The 25,114-nt window shown below is 40.4% G+C and overlaps 1 protein-coding gene across 5 annotated transcripts in view; it reads left to right on the top strand.

Annotated features, from left to right (window-relative positions):
- ARHGAP10 (Rho GTPase activating protein 10) overlaps nucleotides 1-25,114 on the top strand; it is a 410,479-nt gene that overhangs the window by 224,873 nt on the left and 160,492 nt on the right. For all 5 annotated transcript variants that reach the window (XM_070474785.1, XM_070474782.1, XM_070474784.1 and 2 more), the window contains 2 exons: nucleotides 21,939-22,020; nucleotides 23,954-23,999. In XM_070474785.1, coding sequence (XP_070330886.1) covers nucleotides 21,939-22,020; nucleotides 23,954-23,999 — 128 coding nt within the window. The remainder of the gene's footprint in view (nucleotides 1-21,938; nucleotides 22,021-23,953; nucleotides 24,000-25,114) is intronic.

Genomic DNA, 25,114 nt, shown 5'->3' with positions numbered 1-25,114 from the left:
TCATGGACCTAACATTCCAGGTTTCTATGCAATATTGCTCTTTAAATAGTGTCGGACTTTACTTTCACCACCAGACACATTCACAGCTGGGTGTTGTTTCCACTTTGGCTCAGCCTCTTCATTTCTTCTGGAGCTGTTTCTACACTCTTCTCCAGGAACATGTTGGATACCCACCGGCCTGGGGAGTTCATCTTTCAGTGCAGGCACGATAAAGGACAGAAATGGTATGGACCTAACAGAAACAGAAGTACTCAGAAGAGGTGGCAAGAGTACACAGAACTATACAAAAACATCTTAGTGACCTGGATAACGAAAATGGTGTGATCACTCACCTAGAGCCAGACATCCTGGAGTGCGAAGTCAACTGGGCCTTAGGAAGCATCATTGTGAACAAAGCTAGTGGAGGTGATGGAATTCCAGCTGAACTATTTCAAATCCTAAAAGATGATGCTGTGAAAGTGCTGCAGTCAATATGCCAGCAAATTTGGAAGACTCAGCAGTGGCCACAGGTCTAGAGAACATCAGTTTTCATCCCAATCCCAAAGAAAGGCAATGTCAAAGAATGTTCAAACTACCTCACAATTGCACTCATTTCACATGATAGCAAAGTAATGCTCACAATCCTTCAGGGTGGGCTTCAACAGTGTGTGAACTGAGAACTTCCCGATGTACAAGCTGGATTTAGAAAAGGCAGAGGAACCAGAGATCAAATTGCCAACATCTGTTGGATCCTAGAAAAGGCTAGGGAATTCCAGAAAAACATCTGCTTCATTGACTATGCTAAAGCCTTTGACTTTGTGGATCACAAGAAACTGTGGAAAATTCTTAAAGAGATGGGAATACCAGACCACCTTAACTGCCTCCTGAGAACCTGTACACAGGTCAAGAAGCAACAGAATCGGATGTGGAACAATGGACTGGTTCAGAATGCAGAAAGGAGTACATCAAGGCTGTATTTTGTCACTCTGCTTATTTAACTTATATGCAGAGTACATCATGCAAAATGCTGGACTGGATGAAGCACAAACTGAAATCAAGATTGCCGGGAGAAGTATCAATAACCTCATGTATGCAGATGATTCCAGTCTTATGGGAGAAAGAGAAGAGGAACTGAAGAGCCTCTTGTTGAGGTGAAAGAGGAGAGGGAAAAGCTGGCTTAAAACTCAACACTCAAATAATGAAGATTATGGCATTTGGTCCCATCACTTCACGGCAAATAGATGGGGAAGCAATGGAAACAGTGACAGACTTTCTTTTCTTGGGCTCCAAAATCACTGCAGATGGTGATTGCAGCCATGAAATTAAAAGACGCTTGCTCCTTAGAAGAAAAGCTATGACCAACCTAGACAGCCTATTAAAAAACAGAGACATTACTTTGCCTCCAAAGGTCTGTGTAGTCAAAACCATGGTTTTTCCAGTTGTCACGTATGGATGTGAGAGCTGAACAATAGAAAAGGCTAAGCCTGGAAGAATTGAGGCCTTCAAACTGTGGTGCCGGAGAAGACTCTTGAGAGTCCTTTGGACTGCAAGGAGATCAAACCAGTCAATTGTAAAGGAAATCAGTCCTGAATATTCATTGGAAGGACTGATGGTGAAGCTGAAGATCCAAAACTTTGGCCACCTGATGCTAAGAGCCTCCTAATTGGAAAAGACCCTGATGCTAGGGATGATTGAAGACAGGAGGAAAAGGGGACGACAGAGGATGAGATGGTTGGATGGCATCACTGACTCAATGGATATGAGTTTGGGCAATCTCTGGGAGCTGGTGAAGGACAGCGAAGCCTGGTGTGCTGCAGTCTATGGGGTCACCAAGAATCAGGCATGACTGAGTGAATTGTAGAACAATAACAAATAGCTGTTTTGAAACATATTTTTCAGTTCTTTCAAAAATTAGAGTTACATGACCCAAAAAATTCTTCTCCTAGCAATATAAAAAAGAGAAATGAAAACCTGTTGTCTACCTAAAAACGTGCACATGAATATTCATAGAAACATTATTCATAATAGCCAAAAAGTAGAAATGATGAAAATATTCATGAAGTGATTGATAGATAAAGGTGACATAGCCATATGATAAAATATGATTTGAAAGTAAACAGAAATGAAGAGCTAATACATGTTGTGTTTTGTTTTTAGGCAAATTTAATGTAGAGCCTGAGACTGTCTTTGCTTATATTTTATTTAACACAGGTTCATTGTGGGAATAATTTCTTTTTTTTTTCTTTTTTTCCAATTATTTTTATTAGTTGGAGGCTAATTACTTTACATCATTACAGTAGTTTTTGTCATACATTGAAATGAGTTAGCCATGGATTTACATGTATTCCCCATCCCAGTCCCCCCTCCCACCTTCCTCTCCACCCGATCCCTCTGGGTCTTCCCAGTGCACCAGGCCCGAGCACTTGTCTCATGCACCCAACCTGTGCTGGTGATCTGTTTCACCCTAGATAATATACATGTTTCAATGCTGTTCTCTTGAAACATCCCACCCTCGCCTTCTCCCAGAGTCCACAAGTCTGTTCTATACATCTGAGTCTCTTTTTCTGTTTTGCATATAGGGTTATCGTTACCACCTTTCTAAAGTGCATATATACTGTTAGTATACTGTAATGGTCTTTATCTTTCTGGCTTACTTCGCTCTGTATAATGGGCTCCAGTTTCATCCATCTCATTAGAACTGATTCAAATGAATTCTTTTTAATGGCTGAGTAATATTCCATGGTGTATATGTACCACAGCTTCCTCATCCATTCGTCTACTGATGGGCATCTGGGTTGCTTCCATGTCCTGGCTATTATAAACAGTGCTGCGATGAACATTGGGATGCACGTGTCTCTTTCAGATCTGGTTTCCTTGGTGTGTATGCCCAGAAGTGGGATTGCTGGGTCATATGGCAGTTCTATTTCCAGCTTTTTAAGAAATCTCCACACTGTTTTCCATAGTGGCTGTATTAATTTGCATTCCCATTGTGGGAATAATTTCACAAGGCAGTAGCATGTAGGATGCATAATGTCTCTTAACACATACTGTGTCTAATTGCATACATGTTCTCTCTTAGCAAGTTAATACAGAAATAACATAACCCAAACCAGTGACAGATTAACTAAACTATTGTTCCAGGCAAGGGAAGATGAAGGGAATAAATGTAGTTGAGGGGTACCTTTTTACAAGTCGGCTCTTGGAAGGAGACAACTTGACTCATTGAGAGCAGATGTGGAAAGTCCCTGGTTCCTAGGGAATGAAGGTGCTGGTGTGGATGGACAAGGTCTTCTTTGTGGGATGCTGGGTTTTTGCCTCTGCTGGTAAGAGTGCCCTTCACCACTGCTGGCGTTAACGCCCCAAGGTCTTCAGAGAGCTACTTAGATCAGTGGAGGGGAGCCTTGCCCAGACCTCACAAACTGCATGTTGAGTTCGAATCCCAACCATTCCACTGTTCCTTCTTCATGTGTTCTTACTGATAACCACCCAGCAGTGCCCTTCACTAGTTAACTAGTGAGTGCTTTTGGTATCCACAGATGTGGTTGATGCCCTCCGGAGTCACAACTTCATTTTTTTTTAATTAAATTTTTGTTGGAGTATAACTGATTTGCACTCTAGTTAGCTTCTGTTGTAGAGCAGGATGAATCTGTTATACATATATTACATATATCTGCTCTTTTGAAGATTCTTTTCTCACATAGGCTATTACAGAGTACTGAGTAGTGAGCGTTCCCTGTGCTGTGCAACAGGTTCTTATTAGTTATCTATTTTAATTTAAATTTATTTTTAATTGGAGGATAATTGCTTTACAGTGTCATGTTGGCTTCTGCTGTTTAACAAAGTGAATCAGCTCTATACCCGGGATCTTTCCCAGCTCAGTATATCTCCCAGCTTCCCTCTTAAAAACTTTGTTTTTGTCATAAACAAGAAGATTTGAAATTATATCAAACTACTACCGTGTGGATGAACTTTGAAAGCAGTCTGCTGAGTGAAACCAGCCAGTCATGAAAGACTGCATCCCGGATGATTCCATGTACATGACACATCCGGAACAGGGAAATCGTATAGGTAGAAAGTAGAGTTCTCATTGTCCAGGATTGGGTATTTGAAGGGAAATAAAGATTAATGGATAATGGGTTTGGGTTTTTTTTTTTTAGGTGGTGATGAAATGTTCTAAAATTGATTTTTGTGATTGTCGTACACCTCTGTGACTGTATTAAAAGCTATTAAATTGTACGCTCTAGGTAAATCTTACAGTGTGAAGTATACCTCAGTAAAGCTTAAAAAGGAACAATGCTGAAAATAAATAGATACTATAACTAAAATCAGGCTTTTAAATGGCTATAAACATTCATTACTTCACGCCCAGCCACACGTCAAGTATCACGGGCTGTGAAATGGTCACATCACTGATTTTAGATGGGAGAAGAGCGTTTTGTATAGTTACCTCCCCCATGGCAAGCTGTAGCCTATCAGGAGAGACAGCTTTCCTTCCTGGAGGGTGAAATATCACCTCCCCCCACACACGATTTTGTTACATAACGGTGCTTTTCATTTTCACTGGCATGCTTGCCATGTGCTCCGTTGTGCTGTGACCCCATACCCTTGCTTGGTATATCATCACCGTTCTGTGCCATTTTCCCCCACGTTGCATTCAAGCATCACTTAAAGAAAGCACTTGCTGTTTTGCTTTCATTAATCTCACATTTCAGATATATATATATATATATATTTGGTTTGATATTGCCTCATTCCTAGTGTATTGCACCTGAGAGGATGCAGGCAAGATACTTCTTGTTTTTATAATTCACCCACTTATATTTTCATGATGATGATAAGATGAAATCACCCCTGTATCTGAAGCAGTATGCATTTATACCAGGGACTTTATTTAGCATTTATGTGCATGGTAATGTACTCTTTCTCACTTTAAGAGAGGGAGTTAAGAGCATCCTGCTTCCAGAAGCCCATGTCATTGGACTGAATAATAATAACAGAGATGTTTCTGTAGCACAACAATTGGCATAATATTTGCAAGTATTTTCTAGTGCATGTCCCTCAGGCAACTAAACAGACGTGTTTAGTTTGTGTTTGATGCTGAGGATGGGAGGGACAACCAGAGACTAAGACCTGACCCACAGCCTGGGAGTGTTTGCAAACAAAAAGCAGCTCAGAGCTCTGTCCAGGGTGCTTAGGGAGCTGAGAAGCAATAGGGAACAGGGCTGTCTGCAAAAGTGTGTACTAGAAAAATTGATTGTTAAATTTAATCTTAAAGATTTGGTCAGAGTTTGGAAACTTGGAGGAAAAGAGACCCAAATAAAAGGAATCATAGAAATCATGGGAGAACATGTTAAGATAATCCTTGGAGTCTGAGGTTCTCAACAGTGAGTGACTTTATATCTGGGGACATTTTGATGCAGGTGGAATGAGGAAGACAGCAGGGGTGCAGGCTGTTGCTTCAACTGTTTGGTGAATGGAGGGCAGTAGTGATGCTAAATGTCCAGCCCAGGGCAGGCCTCCCCAAGGAAGCACCGTCTGGTCTAGCCTGTCAGTATGGTCACTGTTGAGAAGCCCTGTTTTAAAGCATTTGGAAAGACAACGCCAAGAGTTGGTGGGATTGAGTGGAGTTGTACTATTTTCCTTTACATGTTTACAGGAATGTATTTATGAGGTGTACATTTCAATTTAAAAAATGTAACAGCAGCATAATTGGTTATAGTGCAGGGGATGAATAAAGGCACAGTGTGCATTTCAGGCATTGTACATCATTTAGTAATTCTGCTCAGATACCAGGGTAGAGAGAAGAGGACAGGAAGTAACTTTTAAAGAATTTTGGTAGAATTGGTAGAAAATGGAGTGGGCAGAATTATAAGCAGCATTTCTTGTATATAGGCTTCAGTGTTTTTCATAGAATATAAGATTTATTTTTTACCCTAAGGATGGTACTGTTAATAGTGGCGTGCTGAAAGCTACATTTTGTACTAGTTCCAATATTTAAATGGAAATCTGAATTGACATTCATCTGAATTTATTCATGGAAATGCATGCTGAAGGACACAGGAGTGTGGATCGTTGAAAAGTTTTTTAGGTTTGTAAATAAAGTTGTAATGAACAGTTGAATACAAGGGTTTTTGTAGACATATGTTTTCATTTCTCTTGGATCCCAATCTCTGAGTGGGATTGCTGGGTCTGTGGGCTGTGTGTGTGTGTGGATGACTTAAGGAAACTGAGAGTTTCTTCCTACCAGCCATGTATGAGAATTCCACTTTCTCTATCCTCTTACCAACCTTTGATTATGTTAGTGTTTTTCCTTTAAGCTGGTCATGACTAGTGATGTTGATTGAATGCTGTTCCATATGCTTTCTGGCCATTTATATTTCTAACATTGTGAAGTGTCTGTTAAAATCTTTTTTTTTTTTTTATGTAAAATATGTTGTTGGTCTTTTTGTTATTGAATTGTAGGATTTTAAGTTTACTGGATACTAATCAACCATATTGTGAATATATTAATGTGAATATTTTCTGGGCTCTATGGTTTGCCTCTTTGTTTTAACAGTGTCCTTTGATGAGAAAAACACTCTTAGTTTGACAAAGTTCAATTTATCAGTTTCTCGCTGAGTCTATTCCTTTGGTTTGTCTGTCCTTTTTGCCAGTTCTGTAGTACCATTATTACTGGAGCTTTATAGTAAGTCTTGAAGCCAAGTGGTATGATTCCGCTGGTCTTTTTCAAATTTGTTTTTGCCATTCTAGATCCTTTCATATAAATGTTGCAATCAGTATAAATTTGTAGGAATTATTTTAAGTATTCTGGATAGTAAGCCTTCATCAGAATCCTTCATCCAAAAACCTACAGGCCGATATTATCAATATGGAACCATAATAATTCACAAGTCTGACTTTCTATTTATTTAGTCTTAAATTTCAGCAATGTGTTATAGTTTTTAATATCGGGTCGTGGATATCTTTTGTTAAATTTCCCTAAGTATTTTATGCTTCTGGGTGCTATTCTTAAATGTATTTTATTTTTCATCTTATTTTCCCAATATACTATTAGTATATAAAAAATGCTGTTGGTTTTTGTGCCCTATAATATTGCTGAGTTGATTTATTGCTTCCTATAGTTTCTTTAAGGATTTTTCTGTTGTATACAATGGCATCATGTGTGCAAAAGACAGCTTTCTTTCTTTCTTTCCAATCTGAATGCCTTTTATGTCTTTTACTTACCTTTTTGCACTGCCAAGACCTCCAACAATATGTTGGATAGAAGTAGTGATAATTGGGCCTCTTGCCCTATTCTCATCTTAAAGGGAAAAGCATTCATTATTCACTGAAAAGGATGAAATTTGGTTTAAGGCTGTAGATGCCTTTTGTATTGAGGAGATTTTTTTTTGTTCCATCTGTTCCTAGTTTTAATCATAAATAGATGTTGACTTTTGAAAAAAATGTTGGTATCTATTGAAATCATCATGAAATATTTTTCTCGAATCTGTTAGTAGGTGAATCGCATTGAATTTTCTAAGTTAAACTAACTGCATTTCTGAGATCAACTACTTGATAGTGATGTATTAACTTCTTTGGATGTTGCTAATAATTTTTATGCTAATATTTGGTTGATAAGGAAAATAAAAGTGTTAGTTGCTCAGTCATGTCTGACTCTTTGCAACCCTATGGACTGTAGCGTGCCGTGACCCCCCACCCCCCAGACTCCATGGAGTTCTCCAGCTGAGAATACTGGAGTGGGTAGCCATGCCCTTCTCCAGGGGATCTTCCTGACCCAGGGGTTGAACCTGGGTCTCCTGCATTGCAGGCAGATTCTTTACTGTCTGCGCCAGCAGGGAGCTTTTTTTTGGTAATGTGTCTGTCTGATTTTGACATCAGGGTTATGATGGCTTCAGAAGAGTTGAGGGGTTTTCCAGCTGGATCTGTTACTTCAAAGTGACTGTGTGGTTTCTTTCTTTAAGTGTTTGGGAGAATTTACCTGTGAAGCCATCTTGGTCTGGTTTTTTTTCTTTTGTGTGTGAGAAGTTTAAAAATTACAGATTCAACTTATTTAGTATGTAAAGTGATATTCAGATATAGTGTTTTTGTGTGTCATTTTTTGATAACTTGTTTTTCAAGGAGTTTGTTAATTTCCTCTAAGTTGTTGACTTTATTGGCATGACCTTCTTCATAATATCCACTATTTTCAAAGAGGATCTATAATGATAAGTCTTTTTTATTGCTTGGTACTGAAGACTTATTTTTTTCTCAATAAGTCTTGCCTAGAACTTTATTAATTTGTTACTTTTTTCAGATGACCCATATTGTCAATATGTCATTGGTTTTTGCTTCTATTTTTATTTCCTTTGGATTTTCTTTATCTTTTAAACATTTTAGATGGAAGCATGACTTTTCTGTTTTATTTTGAATACAAACATTTCAATCTAAATTTCCTTCTAAAACTACTTTAGCTTGCATCCCACAAACTTCGATGTGTAGTGTTTTCATTGTAATTCAGTTCCAAAGAATTAAAAATTTTATATGATTAGAATATAGGCATTGAGTTTTAACTCAGATGTTATTTAGAATGATGTTTAAAAATTTGCAGTGGATGGGGAATTTCTGTGTACATGTTATTTTTTATTCTACTTTTAGTCTGATAACATAGTCTGTATTTTATTAATGAGTTGAAGTTTACTAGACTTGTTTCATTGTCTTAAGTGTGACCTATTAGTAAATGATTCACGTGCATGTGAGAACAATGATTTTTCTGCTGTTGCTGGGTGTAATGTCCTGTAAATGTCAATTAGATCAAGTTGGTTGTTCCTGTTGCTCAAATCTTTGGTACTGTCTTGATTTTTAATGATGTTCTATCAATGACTAAACTAGTGATGTTAAAATTTCTAACTAATATGAGAACTTACTTGTTTTCCTTTGATTTTGTAATTTTTGTTTCCTATACTGAATATTCATGATCTTTTTCTTTGTGTTTGCACATTTATGATTGTCTTCTTCAAGTGGCCATTTTATCATTATGAAATGTCTGTTCTGGGAATAATCTTTATTGTGGAATCTTGTTTGATGTTAATTATAGCTATACTAACTTTCTTAGTGTTACTTGGCATATTTTTTCATCCTTTTATTCATTTGTGTTTTTATGCTTAATTTTTTTTTGTAAACAACAATATAATTGAGTCCTGCTCTTAAAAACGTCCAGTGTATTAGCCTTGGCTTTTTAACCAGAGTTTTAGCTAATGTGTATATAGTGTAGTTATGGACACGCATAGGTTTAAACCCACCATCTTGGTTTTGTTTTCTATTTGTCCTTTTTGCTCTTTGTTTTTCTGTTCCTCCTTTGCTGCCTTCTTTTGAGGAACTGAGTTATTTTTAGTATTCCATTTTTATCTCCTCTATTATATGATTTTTAGTTATACCTCTTTGTACCTTTATTTGAGTATGAAGTGCATTTTATAGTTAACCTGTTCTTTACCTTTTCATAAGCAGTATAAGAACCTTGCAACAGTAGACTTCTAATTACCACCCTTTTGCCCTCTGTACCCTTGTTTTATATATTTTAATTCTACACACACTCTGAGCCTAGTTGTATGTTACTGCTTTCACTTTATGAGATCAGTGATCTGTAATCTTTTGAAAAAAATTTAATGTTTTATTTACATATATAAGGGTGTGTGTGTGTGTGTGTGGTTTCTTGTCTTAAGTATCAGTGTATTTATCCATTCTGATTTTCTTCATTTTCTGCAGAACTAAATTTCTATCTTGTGCTATTTCCTTCAAGTCCTTTAGGGTAATTTAATTTGAACATTACTTATAATGCAGATGTGCTGGAGAATTTGTTCACGTTTTGTTTGTCTGAAAGTGACTTTATTTTGCCTTCATTTTTGATGAATGTAGAGTTCTGGATTCATTGTGTTTTACCCCCAGCACTGCTAAGAAGTCATTTTATTTTCTTTAGCTTCCGTTTCTTTTCTTCCTCATGGCAAGTCATTTTTTTTTACTGTTCTCTTGTATGTTGTCTTTTTCTCTTGCTGTTTTCAAGATTTTCTTTTTATGACATGCCTAGATGTGGTTTCCTTTGTTTTATCCTGCCTGGGTGTTCTTTGAAGTTATTGAATATGGGAGTTGATAATTATTCTCAGTTTTAGAAAATCTTACCCATTAGCTCCTCAAATACTTCTTCTGCCCCCCTTTCTCTTCCTTCACTTTCTGGGATTCTGATTGCATTATGTCAGACCATGTGAGACTGAGTTCAATAGTACCTGCAGGATTTCGATTTACAAAGGTGGCTGAGGGGTGGAAAGGCTAATGCCACTGAAGAGAATTTTATCCTTACAGTTTCCAAGGGCAGAGAGCAAACGTGCCGTGTAGGGGCACATGGGGGAAACATCAGGGTTTGGTCAGGAGTCTGGAAGGAGCTAGGCAAAATCCTAGACCCTCTGAAAATCCTAGACCCTCTTTACTGGGGTTTCCAAGGGAAAAGCAAGGCAGAAAAGGAAAAAGCATAGAGTTGGATGCTTTGAGTTATGTTGGTGGGCTCTAGGCTGTAGGGGTGATTTTCAGTTGTCTGGCCTGGGGGTGACTTAGGGCAAGAGAAATTCTGGCTGGGTGTGTGAGAATTAGGATATAGACTTGAAATTGTTGCTTTGCCTTTGGAAGTGAACTCTTCACTACTGTGGTTTTATTTTCTGTTTCTTGCATATCCACTTGTCTCTCTTTAATAGTTTCTATCCCTTTGGTAAAATTCCTATTAATTTATGCATGTTGGCCAGCTTTTTAAAGAAGAGTTTAATTAATTAATTTATTTAGCTGTTCCAAATCTTCATTGCAGCATCAGGGTCTTTAGTTGAGGCGTGTGGCATCTTATGTTCCCTGACCAGGGATTGAACTCGGGTCCCCTGCATTGGGAATGCAGAGTCTTGGCCACTGAACTGCCAGGGAAGTCCCTGGCCACTTTTTACACTGGATCTTTTAACATATTTAGAGTAGTTTTTAGGTTTCAGTTTGACAGTCTCCCCCAGCCCCCACCACCTGAATACCTGGGCTATTTCTAGGTCTTTCTTCATGATTTTGAGTTACATTTCTTTGCTTCTTTGCATGCCCTGTAATTTTGTGCTGGAATATCAGAGATTTTGTGTAAGAGAGCAGTAGAGACTAACGGAAGTACTAGCCATACCTGGTCAAGGGCACACCCATTTTTCTGTCAAGCTACAAATGTGTAGGACCGTCAGCTTGGTTGGCAGTTGAGCTGAGATTGGGCATGGTTGTTGTTTGTGGCGGATCCTGTTAGTCACAGGCTTCCTGCGATTTGAGGATGCTGTCAGAAGCCTGTCCGGAAGCGTGCCCGCCCTGCCCCTTATTCTTCCGGCACATACCTCTTTTAGCTCTGCCCTCCAGCTGCCCCTGAGCATCTGGGGACACCCTGTGGGAAGGAGGGAGAAGGTGGGCCCACATTCTTCTCTTGTCCATGTCTTCCAGAGACGGGGGCTTTAAGCTCCGAGTTCAAATGCCTAATGATCTGAGGTGGAGCTGATATAATAATAATAGAAATAAAGTGCACAATAAATGTAAATAAATGGAGTGCACTTGAATCATCCCGAAGCCATTGTCTGCCCCCATCCATGGAAAAATTGTCTTCCATGAAACCGGTCCCTGGTGCCAAAAGAGTCGGGGCCCACTGTTCTAGAGGTTTAAACCATCCCACCAGCTCATGCGCTGGTCTCCTCAGTCGTGTCTGACTCTCTGTGACCCCGCGGACTGTAGCCCGCCAGGCCCCTCTGTCCATGGGATTCTCAGGCAAGAACACTGGAGTGGGTTGCCATGCCCTCCTCCAGCGGATCTTCCCGACCCGGGAATTGAACCCATATCTCCTGTGTCTCCTGCATTGCAGGCAGGTTCTTGACCCACTGAGCCATCTGGGAAGCCCCCCACCAGCTCAAACTCTACCTTTAAAGCTTTGTTAAAACCCAGTTTTCCTCTTCTCTTCGGCTTCCTCTTTGTCCTGCTTTTCCTAAAGGATGAAAACAGCTGTACGTGTGTGCATGTGCGTTCTCTCTAGGAAAGGACTTGTTACTTCCTGTGTTTTAGCGTGGGTTTTTTTTTTTTTTTTTGCATCTTTAGTTCTCAGATGTTTATTTAAAAAAACCAAGCTACTGTGATTTTGTAGGGATTTTATAGGTTCTCCATCTTGTTCAAGTCGTTAAGGTAAAAATGATGTTTTCTATAACTTCTGCAGTCGGAGCAGGAGCAGCCGTTTTCTAATGAGAATGGGTTGAATTCACTTTTACTGGAGAAAATAATCCTATTTGTGACTATATCACTGCTTATTTGCTCTGTTTGAAACACCTTTTTGGTGGACCAAAGAAAGCAGTTGTCATTAAGTCTTCCACCTTAGTAAACTCAGGTTACATGCTTTAACTGTCTCTGGAAAAATTCATAGATTTGTATTTAAAGTTTTTCCCCCAGCACCTCTTGTGAGAAGCCGATTATGACTGCTACATTTCTAAAACTTTTAAAAGTGTTTTACTTGGCTTTGGCACTTTCCTCTTAGAGTAAAATTTAGTGCAGGACTTGTAATATGCTGGGATTTTTTTTCCCCCTCTTCCTTTTCAACATTCCTCTTACAAAAGCATTAGAATATTACTGATTTATTTTCATCATAAGTTTTGGTAGCTGCTGCTTAGTTTTTTTTCCTCTTAACTTCTCCGTTTACAGTAATATCTCATTAATTGACATCTTATAAATGTGAATGTTTCTGTCCGCGCTTATGTTGTTTTATATTTTCTTAATTTACAGGCTCATTGATCTGTCCTGTAGAATCTAAGAAAAACCCATGTCTTTCACATGCTTTGACAGAACAATAAAAAATGCAGTTGAAAGAGGATTAATAGATAGAAGGTCAAATGGAGAATGTAGCTTTGTAAGGCTGTTTCTCATGCGTCAGTCTTGGGTTGCGTCTGATGCCTCATAGTCCATATTTTTTTTGAATGAATGAATGAAAAGAGATTGAGATGGTGATTTAAGAATAAGAACCTGTTTAACCCGAGTGTTTCTTTCTTCAAGTTTCAGTTCTCAACCTTCACCGTATAACAATTTTGGTTTTAAGAAAGACAGACTATCCCAGCCAGGTGCTCTCTTTGGTCTGGTTCAGCTTTCCTTCATGAAGTTTATCCAGTCGCCTTTGTGTTCACCTGGAATCCACTTTGCCTTGCTGGGCATGGAGTAGTCTGCAGACCTTAGCACACTGTCTGGCACACAGTACATACCAAGTGTGAATTTGGTTGGATTGATAATCTAATGAAGGAAGAAGAGGAGGCTGTGCCCTCTGCTGGACACACTGCAGCAACATCTGTTCCAGAAAACCGAGTTAGAACATGCTCAGTCCTGGTTTCTGGCTCCAGGGAAGTCACTCATGTTCTTCCTTAGCTTGTACATGAAATGAAGAGATAATGGCTATTTCTGTCTTTATGTGGGCTTTCCTGGTGGCTCAGATGACATAGAAGCTGCCTGCAATGCAAGAGACCTGGGTTTGATCCCTGGGTTGGGGAGATCCCCTGGAGACGGGAATGGCCACCCACTCCAGTATTCTTGCCTGGAGAATTCATTGTTTCTTTCTTTATGGAAATGTGAACAATCTAGCACATTGCTGTAAAATTTTCTGTTCTTCACTAGCCTCATGGTCACCAAGTTGCACTGTATGTCCTCTAAATTTTATTAGAAAAGCATGTTCTATCAATAAGACATGTCTTTCTTTCAAAAACTGGAGAATTTTTTTTTTTGAGGATTTTTATAATTTGTTTCAATGATAAGATCCTGTTAATACTGTAGTTTAAAATGTGTCCTTGTCTCAGTTTTGCTTAATGATTTCCTAGCAATTGATTATTACAAATAAAAGGAAGAAACTTGAGAAATTTTAAATGGTTGAAATGTATTTTAGTGCATGATATTTTATTTGGAGGTGGGAGCTATAGTGGATGGCTTGGGCAGCTTGTGTGGCAGGATGGGGCTGCTCTCTGTAAATCTGGTGACTGTTCCCTTTAAGAAGCATGTGACGAGTGTGAAGTGTTCTCGGGAATCACTGCAGTATAATGGATTAATTCTCTGAAATGGAATTGTTGTGAGTTACTGTGTTATTATTTGTCAAAATGGAACCAAAAATAGAATTCTGTCCTTGTAGGTAACAGATCTCTACTTAATCTCTCATCTTTCAGCAGGTAGGTTGGTTCGTTCTCCGCTGTATTCTTCAAAGAGCCAGGGGGCTCAAGTCTGGATCATCGTGCCTTGGAGACAAGGCATGGAATAGTATTTTCATTTTTGTGCCGCATTGGATTTCTGTCCAGACGTAATGTGGCTGTTTGATCTGAAGCCTGACAATTGCTTTTTTATTTACTTTAGCATCTGTACTTCTAGTTTCATAACTCTTCATCATTCAGCACTTTTGTCTTCACTCCAAGTTATCAGGACCACTCATTGTTTCCTGTATCTGTTGCTCTTGTACAGTTTGTAGGAATATTCAGCTGTCTACTGGTAGTAAAGGTTATCTCCCTCACGTACGCATGGAGAGCCTTAGGGGAGGGCCAGAGGGAACTAGCAAATACAGGAGACTCCATCACGGTTCAGGTCTGATTTTGAGTATTTGAAGCATGAGTGCACGCTACGCGTGCCTGCTCGGTCTCTCAGCCATGTCTGGCTCTCTGAGACCCTGTGGACACTAGCCTGCCAGGCTCCTCTGGCCATGGAGTTTTCCAGGCAGAAATACTGGAGTGGGTTGCCATTTCCTCCTCTGGGAGATCTTCCTGACCCAGAGATCGAACCTGTGTCTCCCGTGTCTCTTGAACTGGCAGGCGGGTTCTTTATCATTGTGCCACCTAGGAAGCCCATTCTAAGTATCAGTTCAGTTCAGTTGTGTCTGATTCTTCCCTGTCCATCACCACCTCCTGGAGTTTACTCAAACTCATGTCCATTGAGTCGATGATGCCATCCAACCATCTCATCTTCTGTTGTCCCCTTCTCCTCCTGCCTCCAATCTTTCCCAGCATCAGGGTGTTATCAAATGAGAGCATCAGGTGGCCAGAGTATTGGAGTTTCAGCTTCAGCATCCATCCTTCCAATAAATGTGCAGGACTGATTTCCTTTAGGATGGACTGGTTGGATCTCCTTGCAGTTCAAGGGACTCTCACGAGTCTTCTTCAACACCACAGTTCAAAAGCATCAATTCTTCAGCGCTCAGCTTTCTTTATAATCCGACTGTCACATCCATACATGACCACTGGAAAAACCATAGGTTTGACTAGATGGACCTTTGTTGGCAAAGTAATGTCTCTGCTTTCTAATATGCTGTTTAGGTTGGTCATAACTTTTCTTCCAAGGAGCAGGCATCTTTTAATTTCATGGCTGCAGTCACCATCTGCAGTGATTTTGGAGCCCAGAAAAATAAAGTCAGCCACTGTTTCCACTGTTTCCCCATCTATTTGCCATGAAGTGATGGGGCTGGATGCCATGATCTTAGTTTTCTGAATATTGAGCTTTAAGCCAACTTTTTCACTCCTCTTTCACTTTCATCAAGAGGCTGTTTAGTTCTTCACTTTCTCCCATAAGGATGGTGTCATCTGCATATCTGAGGTTATTGATATTTTTCCCGGCAATCTTGATTTCAGCTTGTGCTTCAAGTATTCTAATTATAGTATGTCTTTATTTGGTATAGCTGTTTTGGCTTTCACTGAACTAGTTATTAATGGTATATTGTAAATATATTCTTTATCCTTGGAGTGATAGCTTTCTTACTCATTGTTTTGTTGCCCATAGCATATGGAAGCACCTCTTGAGTATTTTTCAGATCCATTCATTTATTTCTCCTTATTTTGGTCATTCTGTCTTATCCCCTGAATTGTCTAACACATCTTTTTAACCACCCCTGCTCAGCTTCAGTCCATTTGTCACTGAACATCCATTGTTCATGTACACATTTTTTTTTTTTACTTTACCATAAGTTTTTAAATTGGAGTATAGTTGCTTTACAGTGTTGTTACTTTTTGCTTTAGAGCAAAGTGGGTCAGCCACAGGTGTACATGTGTCCTCTCTTCCTTGAGTTTCCTTCTCATTTATGTCGCCACAGAGCCCTGAGCAGAGCTCCTTGTGCCGTACAGTCGGTTCTTGTTAGTTACCTGTTTTATACACAGTGATGTGCGTATGGGGTTTCCCTGACGGCCGCGATGATGCAGTGCGTCTACAGCAACCCCAGTCTCCCATGCATCTGTTCTCGGCATCTCCACCTCTCTTTGTGTTTTGCAAGTAAATAAGTCCACAGGTACCTTTTTCCCAGATTCCACACACATGTGTTCATATATATTTGCTTTTCTCTTTCTGACTTACTTCACTCCGTATGTCAGTCTCTAGGACATGGAAGCAACCTAAGAGTCCACCAACAGAAGAATGGATAAAAGAAGATGGGGTGCATGTACACAGTGGAGTATTACTCAGCTGTGAGAGGGAACGAAATTGTGCCATTTGCAGAGACATGTACATGTTTAATCTGATCACCTTAACCCCCTACTAAAAACCTTCAGTGACGTGTAGGATTTGTTTATGTTGTTAAGTCACTTAGTTGTGTCCAACTCTTTGGGACCCTATGGACTGCAGCACGCCAAGGCCTCCTTGTCCCTCACTATCTCCTGGAGTTTGCCCAAATTAACGTTCACTGAATCAGTGATGCTATCCAACCACCTTATCCTCTGCTGCTGTCTTCTTCTTTTGCTTGCAGTCTTTCTCAGCATCAGAATCTTTTTCCAGTGAGTCAGCTCTTCATACCAGGTGGCCAAAGTATTGGAGCTTCAACTTCAGCATCAGTCCTTCCAATGAATATTCAGGGTCAGCATCTTTTAGGATTGACTGTTTTGATCTCCTTGCAGTCCAAGGGACTCTCAAGAGTCTTCTCTAGCACCACAGTTCCAAAGCATCAGTTCTTCGGTGCTCAGCCTTCTTTATGGTCTGACTCTCATATCCATACATGACTACTGGAAAGATCGTAGCTTTCACTATATGGACCTCTGTCGGCAAAGTGATGTTTTTGCTTTTTAATACTCTTGTCTAGGTTTGTCAGAGCTTTCCCTCCAGGGCACAAGTGTCTTCTAATTTCGTGGCTACAGTCACCATCCGCTGTGATTTTGGATAAGTAAACCCTCAACGTGACCAAGGGGGCCCTGCGTGGCGGGACCCCATCTTTCCATGGAGTTGCTCCGCAGCTGGTTTGTAGGACCTGTGATGAGACTGACCCCCGCTCCTCCAGAGGGCGCTGTTCCCTTGCTGTGTGCCTTCTCAGCCTAGGGAACGCCATGGCCCTCTTGCTTCTATTCGTACATGGCTCATTTACCCTTAAAGTTTCAGATTAAATGTCCCTTCCCCAGGGAAGCCTAACTTCCAGGGTTAGGACAGGCTTTCTTTTCTTATGGGGCTTCCTTGGTGGCTCAGATGGTAAAGAATTTGCCTGGAATGCAGGAGACCTGGATTCGATCCCTGGGTCAGGAAGATCTCCCCTGGAGGAGGAAATGCCAACTCACTCCCAGTGTTCTTGCCCGAGAATCCCATGGACAGAGGAGGCTGGTGGACTGCAGTCCGTGGGGTTGCAAAGAGTTGGACACAACTGAACAACTAACACGTTCGCTTTCTTCACTTACTTTCTTGCTCCCAGATCACCTGAAAAATCCTGAAGTTGCCCAAAGAGATTGGCAGATTCACAGACAAGTCTCCTAGACCACAATGATTTAGCATAATTGAAATGGAAAGATTTTCTATCTGGGCATGTATCTCCTGATGTCCTTCTTACTTCCTCTTTTCCTTCAAGGGAGCTGGCTTTGCTCATTTACATTGACCTGACTCCCTTGCAACATTCTCTGTGTGTGCTAAGTTGCTTCAGTTGTGTGTCTGACTCTTCGCAACCCTGCGGACTGTAGCCCGCCAGGCTCCTTTGTCCATGGGACTGTCCCGGCAAGAATTCTGGAGTGGGTTGCCGTGCCCTCTTCCGTGGGATCTCTCTGACCCAGGGATGGAACCCTCATCTCTCACATCTCTAGCATTGGCAGACAAGTTCTTTGCCACTAGTGCCGCCTGGGAAGCCCAGCATACTGTGTACTTGTAGTTAATTCATTATTTATGACTTATTTATCTTCTGCTTTCTCTGCTAGACGGTATGCTCAGCCCAATACCTAGCACACGGTAAGATATTTAATAATTCCTGACCTTCTGGGACAAGACAAAGCATAATAGCTCATCATCCGGCGGTTGTTGAAAGAACTGAGTGGTTGTAAACCCTGTCTTTGTATCCTGTGACAGACTTTGCTGTTTTTGGCCTGGATTCCCATTTTTCTCTGCTGGTTTTGTCATTCCTGGATTAGAAAAATCTGTTAGCTTTCTATTATGTATTTGCTGTAGCCCCTCTCTGTCCATTTTATATTTATTTCTTTTAATTATACATTAAGTGTTTGAATCCATATACTTTTGGGAGAGGTCTTTAGGTATTTTTTCTGCTTTGCAAGAACGGAGCATTCATGTAGACCTGAGACCCCCCGTGTGTAAATATTGTTTTATCACTTAACCGATGTAAAGAAAAACACGCCTGCCATCTGAAGTTTTCCCTCACAATTTTAATTAACTCCCCTGAGCCCAGTGTGGGTTACTAAGAATAAGGGCCAGAATCCCCACGTCCCAGTCGAGGCACTTCTCAAAACAGCCTGGTTTTCTGGGCATCTTGCCTCGGTTCTTGCTGCAGAAGGATGCTGTGCGTAGCAGAGAGAGAGAGGGGTGGGATCTTGGTTGTGGGCTCCATAGCGCCAGGGTGATGGCAGCCCTGGGCAGTTGTGGGAAGTGTTCCGGGGAGACCAGTCAAGAGTCCTGTTGCTGTTCCGAAGTGCACTTGGGGGTTGAGATCTGATTTTTAATTTTTAGGATTTTTTTTTTTTTTGACGTGGCCCATTTTTAAAGTCTTTTTGAATTTGTTACATATATGTGTCTATGTATGTGTGTGTGTGTATGTATATATATGTGGGGGCGGGGTCCGTGTTGCATCTGGGATCTTAGTTTCCTGACCAGAGATTGAACCCCCACCTCCTGTATTGGAAGGTGAAGTCTTAACCTCTGGACCACTAGAGACATCCACAAGTTATTTTTTTCCACAAAATTCATAGCCTGGAGAAAGTGGTTGAAGATGCAGACCTATCATCGTATGTACGTAATAGTGAACTTGAAGCAGATAACTTCTCAGGCTTTATAGCTGTCACGTGGGGAGAAAGCCTAACACTCATGGGTGTGAGTTTTGGGAACACAGTGTATTTGCCTTGGGTTTGGTGCTTTTGGTGTATTGCATGCTTTAAGTACTTTATAAAAATTGTAGTGGTTATTGAATTACATTTGATTCTTGCTACTTGCTTTACTTGTAAAAGATTATCCAATACTTGAAAATGAGGTGAAATACTGTTCCAGGAGTGATAACTTTAAGAAGTGTTGTATATTCAGTATTAAATGGGAATGGATATTTATTTTCCATTTCAACCATCTATTTTCATTTCCAGTTGTCTGGTTTGGAGTATTCTACCTTTTCATCCCTTTCCAAAAAGTTAATTTTTAATAGTTTTTATAAAACATGCAAAATTTGTTTCATTGGAGAAACCATCAAAGCTTAAGAGGAATTATTAATAGCTTCTCTACCTAGCACTTCTTCCCAGCATGTAGAGTTTTCTGGCAGATTGTCTAAATATCCAAATAAACTGAACTAAGAAAGATCAGCTTTTGGCTCTGAGGACCAACCCAAGGCTCTGAGAAAACACTGAGGAGACCCCCCAAACGGTTGACAGTGCTGGGATGGGATGAAAAATGACTCTGGTTTCATTCTGTCCATGCCTGGGTACCAGTAAATATTGCTAAGTCGCTTCAGTTGTGTTCAACTCTTTGTGACCCCATGGACTGTAGCCCATCAGACTTTTCTGTCCGTGGAATTTCCCAGGCAAGAATACTAGAGTGGGTTGCCATTTCCTCCTCCAAGGGGTCTTCCCCACCGAGGGGTTGAACCCGTGTATGTCTGCTGCATTAACAGATGGGTTCTTTACTCCTAGAGCCAGCTGGGAAGCCAACAAACATGTATATCTTTTATAAATAAAAATGTAATCCTCACTGCCATCCCATGTCCATTGGATGTCTACTTTCAAAGAGAAAGAGAGGAAGAAAATGAAAAGTGTTGGTGAAGATATGGAGAAATTGGAACCATGTGCAATGTTAGTAGGAATGCACAACGTTAAAAAGAATAAAATTACCATTTGACCCTCCTTGTGAGACAGAAAGGTTTCTCCCTAATTATAGAACACATCTGTACTCTAAGCCATTCTCTCATTCTCTGTGGAGAGCAAGTATCCTAAGATTAAACGGCTTTGGCAGTAGGTAGAGTTCCTGAAGACCCCACAGATCAAGGCCTCAAGGCTGCCCCCTACCACTTCCAGATGACAGTCACGAGTCCAGGTTGTCATCTGTGCTTTTGGCTATAAATCAGGTGTTCCCATGACCCTGTCCTCAAGTTTGATAATTTGTTAGAATGGCTCACAGAACTCAGGAGAATAGTTTCCTCACTGTTGTTGATTTGTCTGTGTGTGTGCTCGGTCATGTCTGTCTATCTGTGACCCTGCAGACTCTTGCCTGCCAGGCTCCTCTGTCCATGGGATTTCCCAGGCAAGAACACTGGAATGGATTACTATTTCCTCCTCCAGGGGATCTTCCCAGTTTACAATAAAGGATATTTTAATGAGAACAGATGAAAAAACCCATGAAGAGATAATACAGGGCAAAGTATGGAGGAAGGGACTTGAAGCTTCCATTTCTGCTCTTGGGATGCTCTCCCTTCTGTGTCTCCGTGGGCTTACCACCCTACAAACTTTCTTGAACCCCAGGGATTTTTATGCAGGCTTCATTTTGCAGGAATGATTGATTAAATCACTGGCTGTTGGTGTTTGAAGTCAACCTCCAGTCCCTCCCCACTCCTGGGAGGTGTATGGATGAGATGGAGCTGAAAATTCTAATCCTCTAATCACATGGTTGGTTCCCCAGGCAACCAGCCCACATCCTGAGGCTTTCCAGGAGCCTCAGCTCATTAGTATACAAAATGACACATCATTTTAAAGATTCCAAGTTTGTCCTTCCTGCCTGCCTCCCTTTCTCTGTTCCTCCCTTCCTTCTGCACCACGTGTCATGCGGGATCTTAGTTCCCCAACCTGGGATCGAACCAGTTCCCCTGGCTTCAGAACTTCAGGGTAGTCCTTCTAAGGGTTTTTGGAGCTGTGTGCTGGAAAATGGGGTCAGAAATTAAACATATATTTATTATATCACATCCTACGACTCCACTTCTGATTATATACCAAAAAGAATTGAAAGCAGGATCTAGTAGCAGCATTATTTATAGTAACTAGGTGGAAACAAGCCATGCATTCATTGATGGATGCATGAATAGAAAAATGTGGTATATATATACGGTGGAATACTATTCAGCCTTAAAAGGGAAGGGAATTCTGACACACGCTACAGCATGGATGAAAATGGAGGATACTTGACCAAGTGAGATAAGCAAGTCACAAAAAGACAAATGCTGTATGAGTCCGCTTGTAAGAGTCACCTAGAATAATCAGGTTCCTTGAGACAACAGATAGAAGGGTGGTTGTCCAGAGTTGGGAGGGAGGGAAGTGGGGACTTGTTGTTTAATGGGTACCGAATTTTAGTTTTACAGAATGAAGAGTTCTGGAGTCTGGAGTCAATACTGCTGAACTGTGTCGTTAAAAATGGTGTAGATGTAAATTTTATGTTCTGTGTATTTTATTTTATCTCAATTGAAAATTTAAAAGAAACAATAACCACAATGAAACATTAGAAAGTAGTAAAGGAGGTTTGTTTTTAGCAGGCAAGGAATAACCTGATCTCTTCCTGGTGTCTTGCAGGCCTGGTGTTTCCTTGACCATGCAGGCGTTTTCCGAAGAAGAGAGGATGCAGTGGTTGGAAGTTCTGGGTGGAAAAGAAGCTGTAAGATATAACCAGTGGTTGAGTTTTATTTCAAGTCCGTTAGAGCTGACTTCCGTTCATTTTCATGTTATTTTTGCTTTGTAGTATATGAAAAAAAGTTCCCTGCTGAAGCTGGTGTCTGAATTCCTCCTGGAAGCATTTGGTAGTCTAGAAATTTGGTTTGAGGTAGCAGCGGCCCACTAGAGACTGGCATATCATTATTTTTTATTTTTCTTGACTTTGCCGCTCAGGTTCGCTTTGCTTGAGGAAGTCATCTAAATTCTCAATTTCTTCTTCCCTACCTGTGAAAGTACTTTGGGTGATGAACACAATAAATGCTTGCAATTCATTTTGATCTCAGTGGAGATGGAACGGTAAATGTGAGGCTGTGCAGGCGATATTACAAGTGACTGCTGTACTTATTTGCTTGATTTAACAATTCCTGGTTTAGCCTAATGAGCCACAGTGTGCGGTGTTAGGTAGCCTTAGTGAATGGGCCTCTGTGTTCAGATTGGTTTGAGGAGTAAATTAAACGCAGTGATAGCAATCCAGAGGCATGGGACTTCAGTCTGTTTGCCACTTTATTCAGGCACTGCCTTCCTCTCAGAGGACTGGTGGCATCTGGGAGCTGAGAACTGGGCAGGTCACATATTGAATGGGGGACTTAGCAAGGATAATTATAGAAAACCCCATAGGACTGGTTTAAATCAACTCTACTTAAAGTATTGTGACTCATAACCAGCTGCCAATGCAGGTACCAGGTAGGCTTATGTGGCAAGCATTTGGCATTTCAGCAGGATTTAAAAAGAGGGATAGAGCACAGTAGAAGGGGGGTCATGTATAGTGAAAAGAGTGGTGTTAGAAAAGAGCTTATGAGATGGGCAGAAGATAATGTTGTCTGATGGCAGTGGGCGGGCCCTGAGAATATAAGAAATAGGGCAAAGAGGATGGGCAGCAACGCATGTAGCAGTCTTGACGTGTTTGAAACACGGAAGCCCAAATTACGTATTTTAGAAATAGATCCTGTATAAGAAAATGTATCATCCTTGGAGGAAAAAAGCAGTGATCAGATATGTGTATCATTTTTTTATTCTTGATGTATATTTAGCTTCTGTGATTTTAGTTCTATTTATTCTTAATTTGTCCTTGAAATTTTTAGCTAGGAGTCAAGAATACTTTCAGCATTGGTAGCTGCTGAGATCCAAAACAGTTTGTCCTAATCCTTTCTAGTAAAGGCACTGACCTAGACTTGTCCCCTCAGAGAGTCAAGAAATGCTTTGGAAAGTGAGTTTGCCTATTTGCATAGCAAAATGGTCATATGGCTAAGTCATGAGGAAATAAGTCTATTGCCAAAGGCAGTGTAACCTTGACACATACATCCTCTCCTTTAAAGTAAAAAGCCAGGTAATTAATTTGAGATATACAGATAAAGGCAAGTCTGCATAACGAAAATAAACATTCAGCTATGTATTTAGGTAAGGGCACTGAAGGCATTTCATAATTTTTTTCCGGTGACGTATGTGCCTTGAAGATAATGGGGCAGCGCTAGAATTCTCAGAGGCAGCCTGGGATCGTTACCTCAATATTTCAGATGTGGTTGTTGAGATGATGGCAGGAATCGTGTCTTTAAGTAAACAGCAGATTTTAGCAATGGTGAATAAATGAGCTTCATCTTCCTAATTAGAATGCAGCAATTTGTTTGAGTATTTCAAATTTACATGAACTTTCAGTCCTTGCCGTTCATATTATCTTTGCTACTTTGGCAGTGCCTTGGTGAGAGGCCAGGGAGACTCAGAGCTCTCCTTTTTGTTACCTGTCTTTGTCTTTGGGCCCATGATAGTGATTAACCAATGTCACTGTATTTTTTGGACAGTCCCTAGGTGTGCCTACTACAATAGAATCATTTTTTATGGATTTGCTGAAAATATTGTTTCCTCTTTTTCTCTTTTACTAGCTGTTCCCTAGTTTTAATAGAGCCATCATCCCAAGACCAGAAGGAAGTAAGTGCTAATGTATAAAAATGACTGTTGTCTCCCTTTCTCATGAGTTACTCTGTTTTTATTACTGATGTCAAACTGTTGCTGGGTGCTTGCTGTCTGTACTCTGTGTTAGTCTGCTGAATGGTAGATGTCTTATCCGCTGAGGCCCTTTTCAGACTTTTCTTGACTGCTGAAACTCACCTTGATCTTTCCCATCTCTGAGTCTTTTCCTTTCTAGTCTTCCTCTACGAAAACCAAAATACTCTATCATTGTTTCTATAGCCATAAATGAATACACAAGACTTTCAGGTATGCATCTGTAAGCTTCCTAAGTTGTAAACTCCCGTGGGTAGGAACTCTGCATCATGTCCTCTGCTCCCAACCCCTCTCTCCTCCACGCTTGGCATCCTTTATCCTTCCAGTCTGCCGGGCGTGGGCTGTACAAATAGTTTAGCTTTACACCTTAGAAAACAAACAACAGCCAAATGCATTCAGATATTCTAGGACAACGATCTTCCCTTGCATGGTATGTACTAGAGGAAAAGGAAATCCTCTCTGGCTCTGATTCTTGATTTTAACTGAGAGAAGACGAAGATGTGATCAAATTTGCTGGATTCCTTATGAATCTACTTTTCATTTCTTTGGAAGAATGAAGCTACATTTGTCAAATGTCCCTGGTTTGGAGACATGGTTAAATAGGCTATGATTTCAAAATGCTTATGGTGTGTGTATCAGTTATCCTGGCACTGGAAATGGACCAGGTGCCTCGCAAGGTTGTCAGTCATGGAAGCACCTGCTGAAGACTTCCCTCCTTCTTATCTTTCCCTTCTATTGTCCTTTCTTTTTCTTTCTTTTCTCCTCCTCCTTTCCCTTATCCCCTCTTGCTCTCCTCTCTTCCTTTCTTTTCTTGTTTTTACCTGAGAAATGAAAACATGTTTTGGAAAAGTAGTTTTGCTAAGTCAAAAGAAACACTTACATTTTATATAAATGTTGTGAATAGTAGATCCTTAAAAAAAAGTAAACCACTGCCTTCTTTTCCTCATTAAAATGCTCTCCAAGTTTAGCTTTAAACCTGCAAAGTTCATAAATTATTCCATGCTATCCCTTCTGAGAACCAAGGGTTAGTATTCCTGCTT

The sequence above is a fragment of the Odocoileus virginianus genome, chromosome 12 (genome assembly GCF_023699985.2).
Source record: "Odocoileus virginianus isolate 20LAN1187 ecotype Illinois chromosome 12, Ovbor_1.2, whole genome shotgun sequence".
Lineage (NCBI taxonomy): Eukaryota > Metazoa > Chordata > Mammalia > Artiodactyla > Cervidae > Odocoileus > Odocoileus virginianus.
The sequence above is the reverse complement of the archived record's forward strand: the minus strand, read 5'-3'. Positions and strand labels throughout refer to the sequence as shown.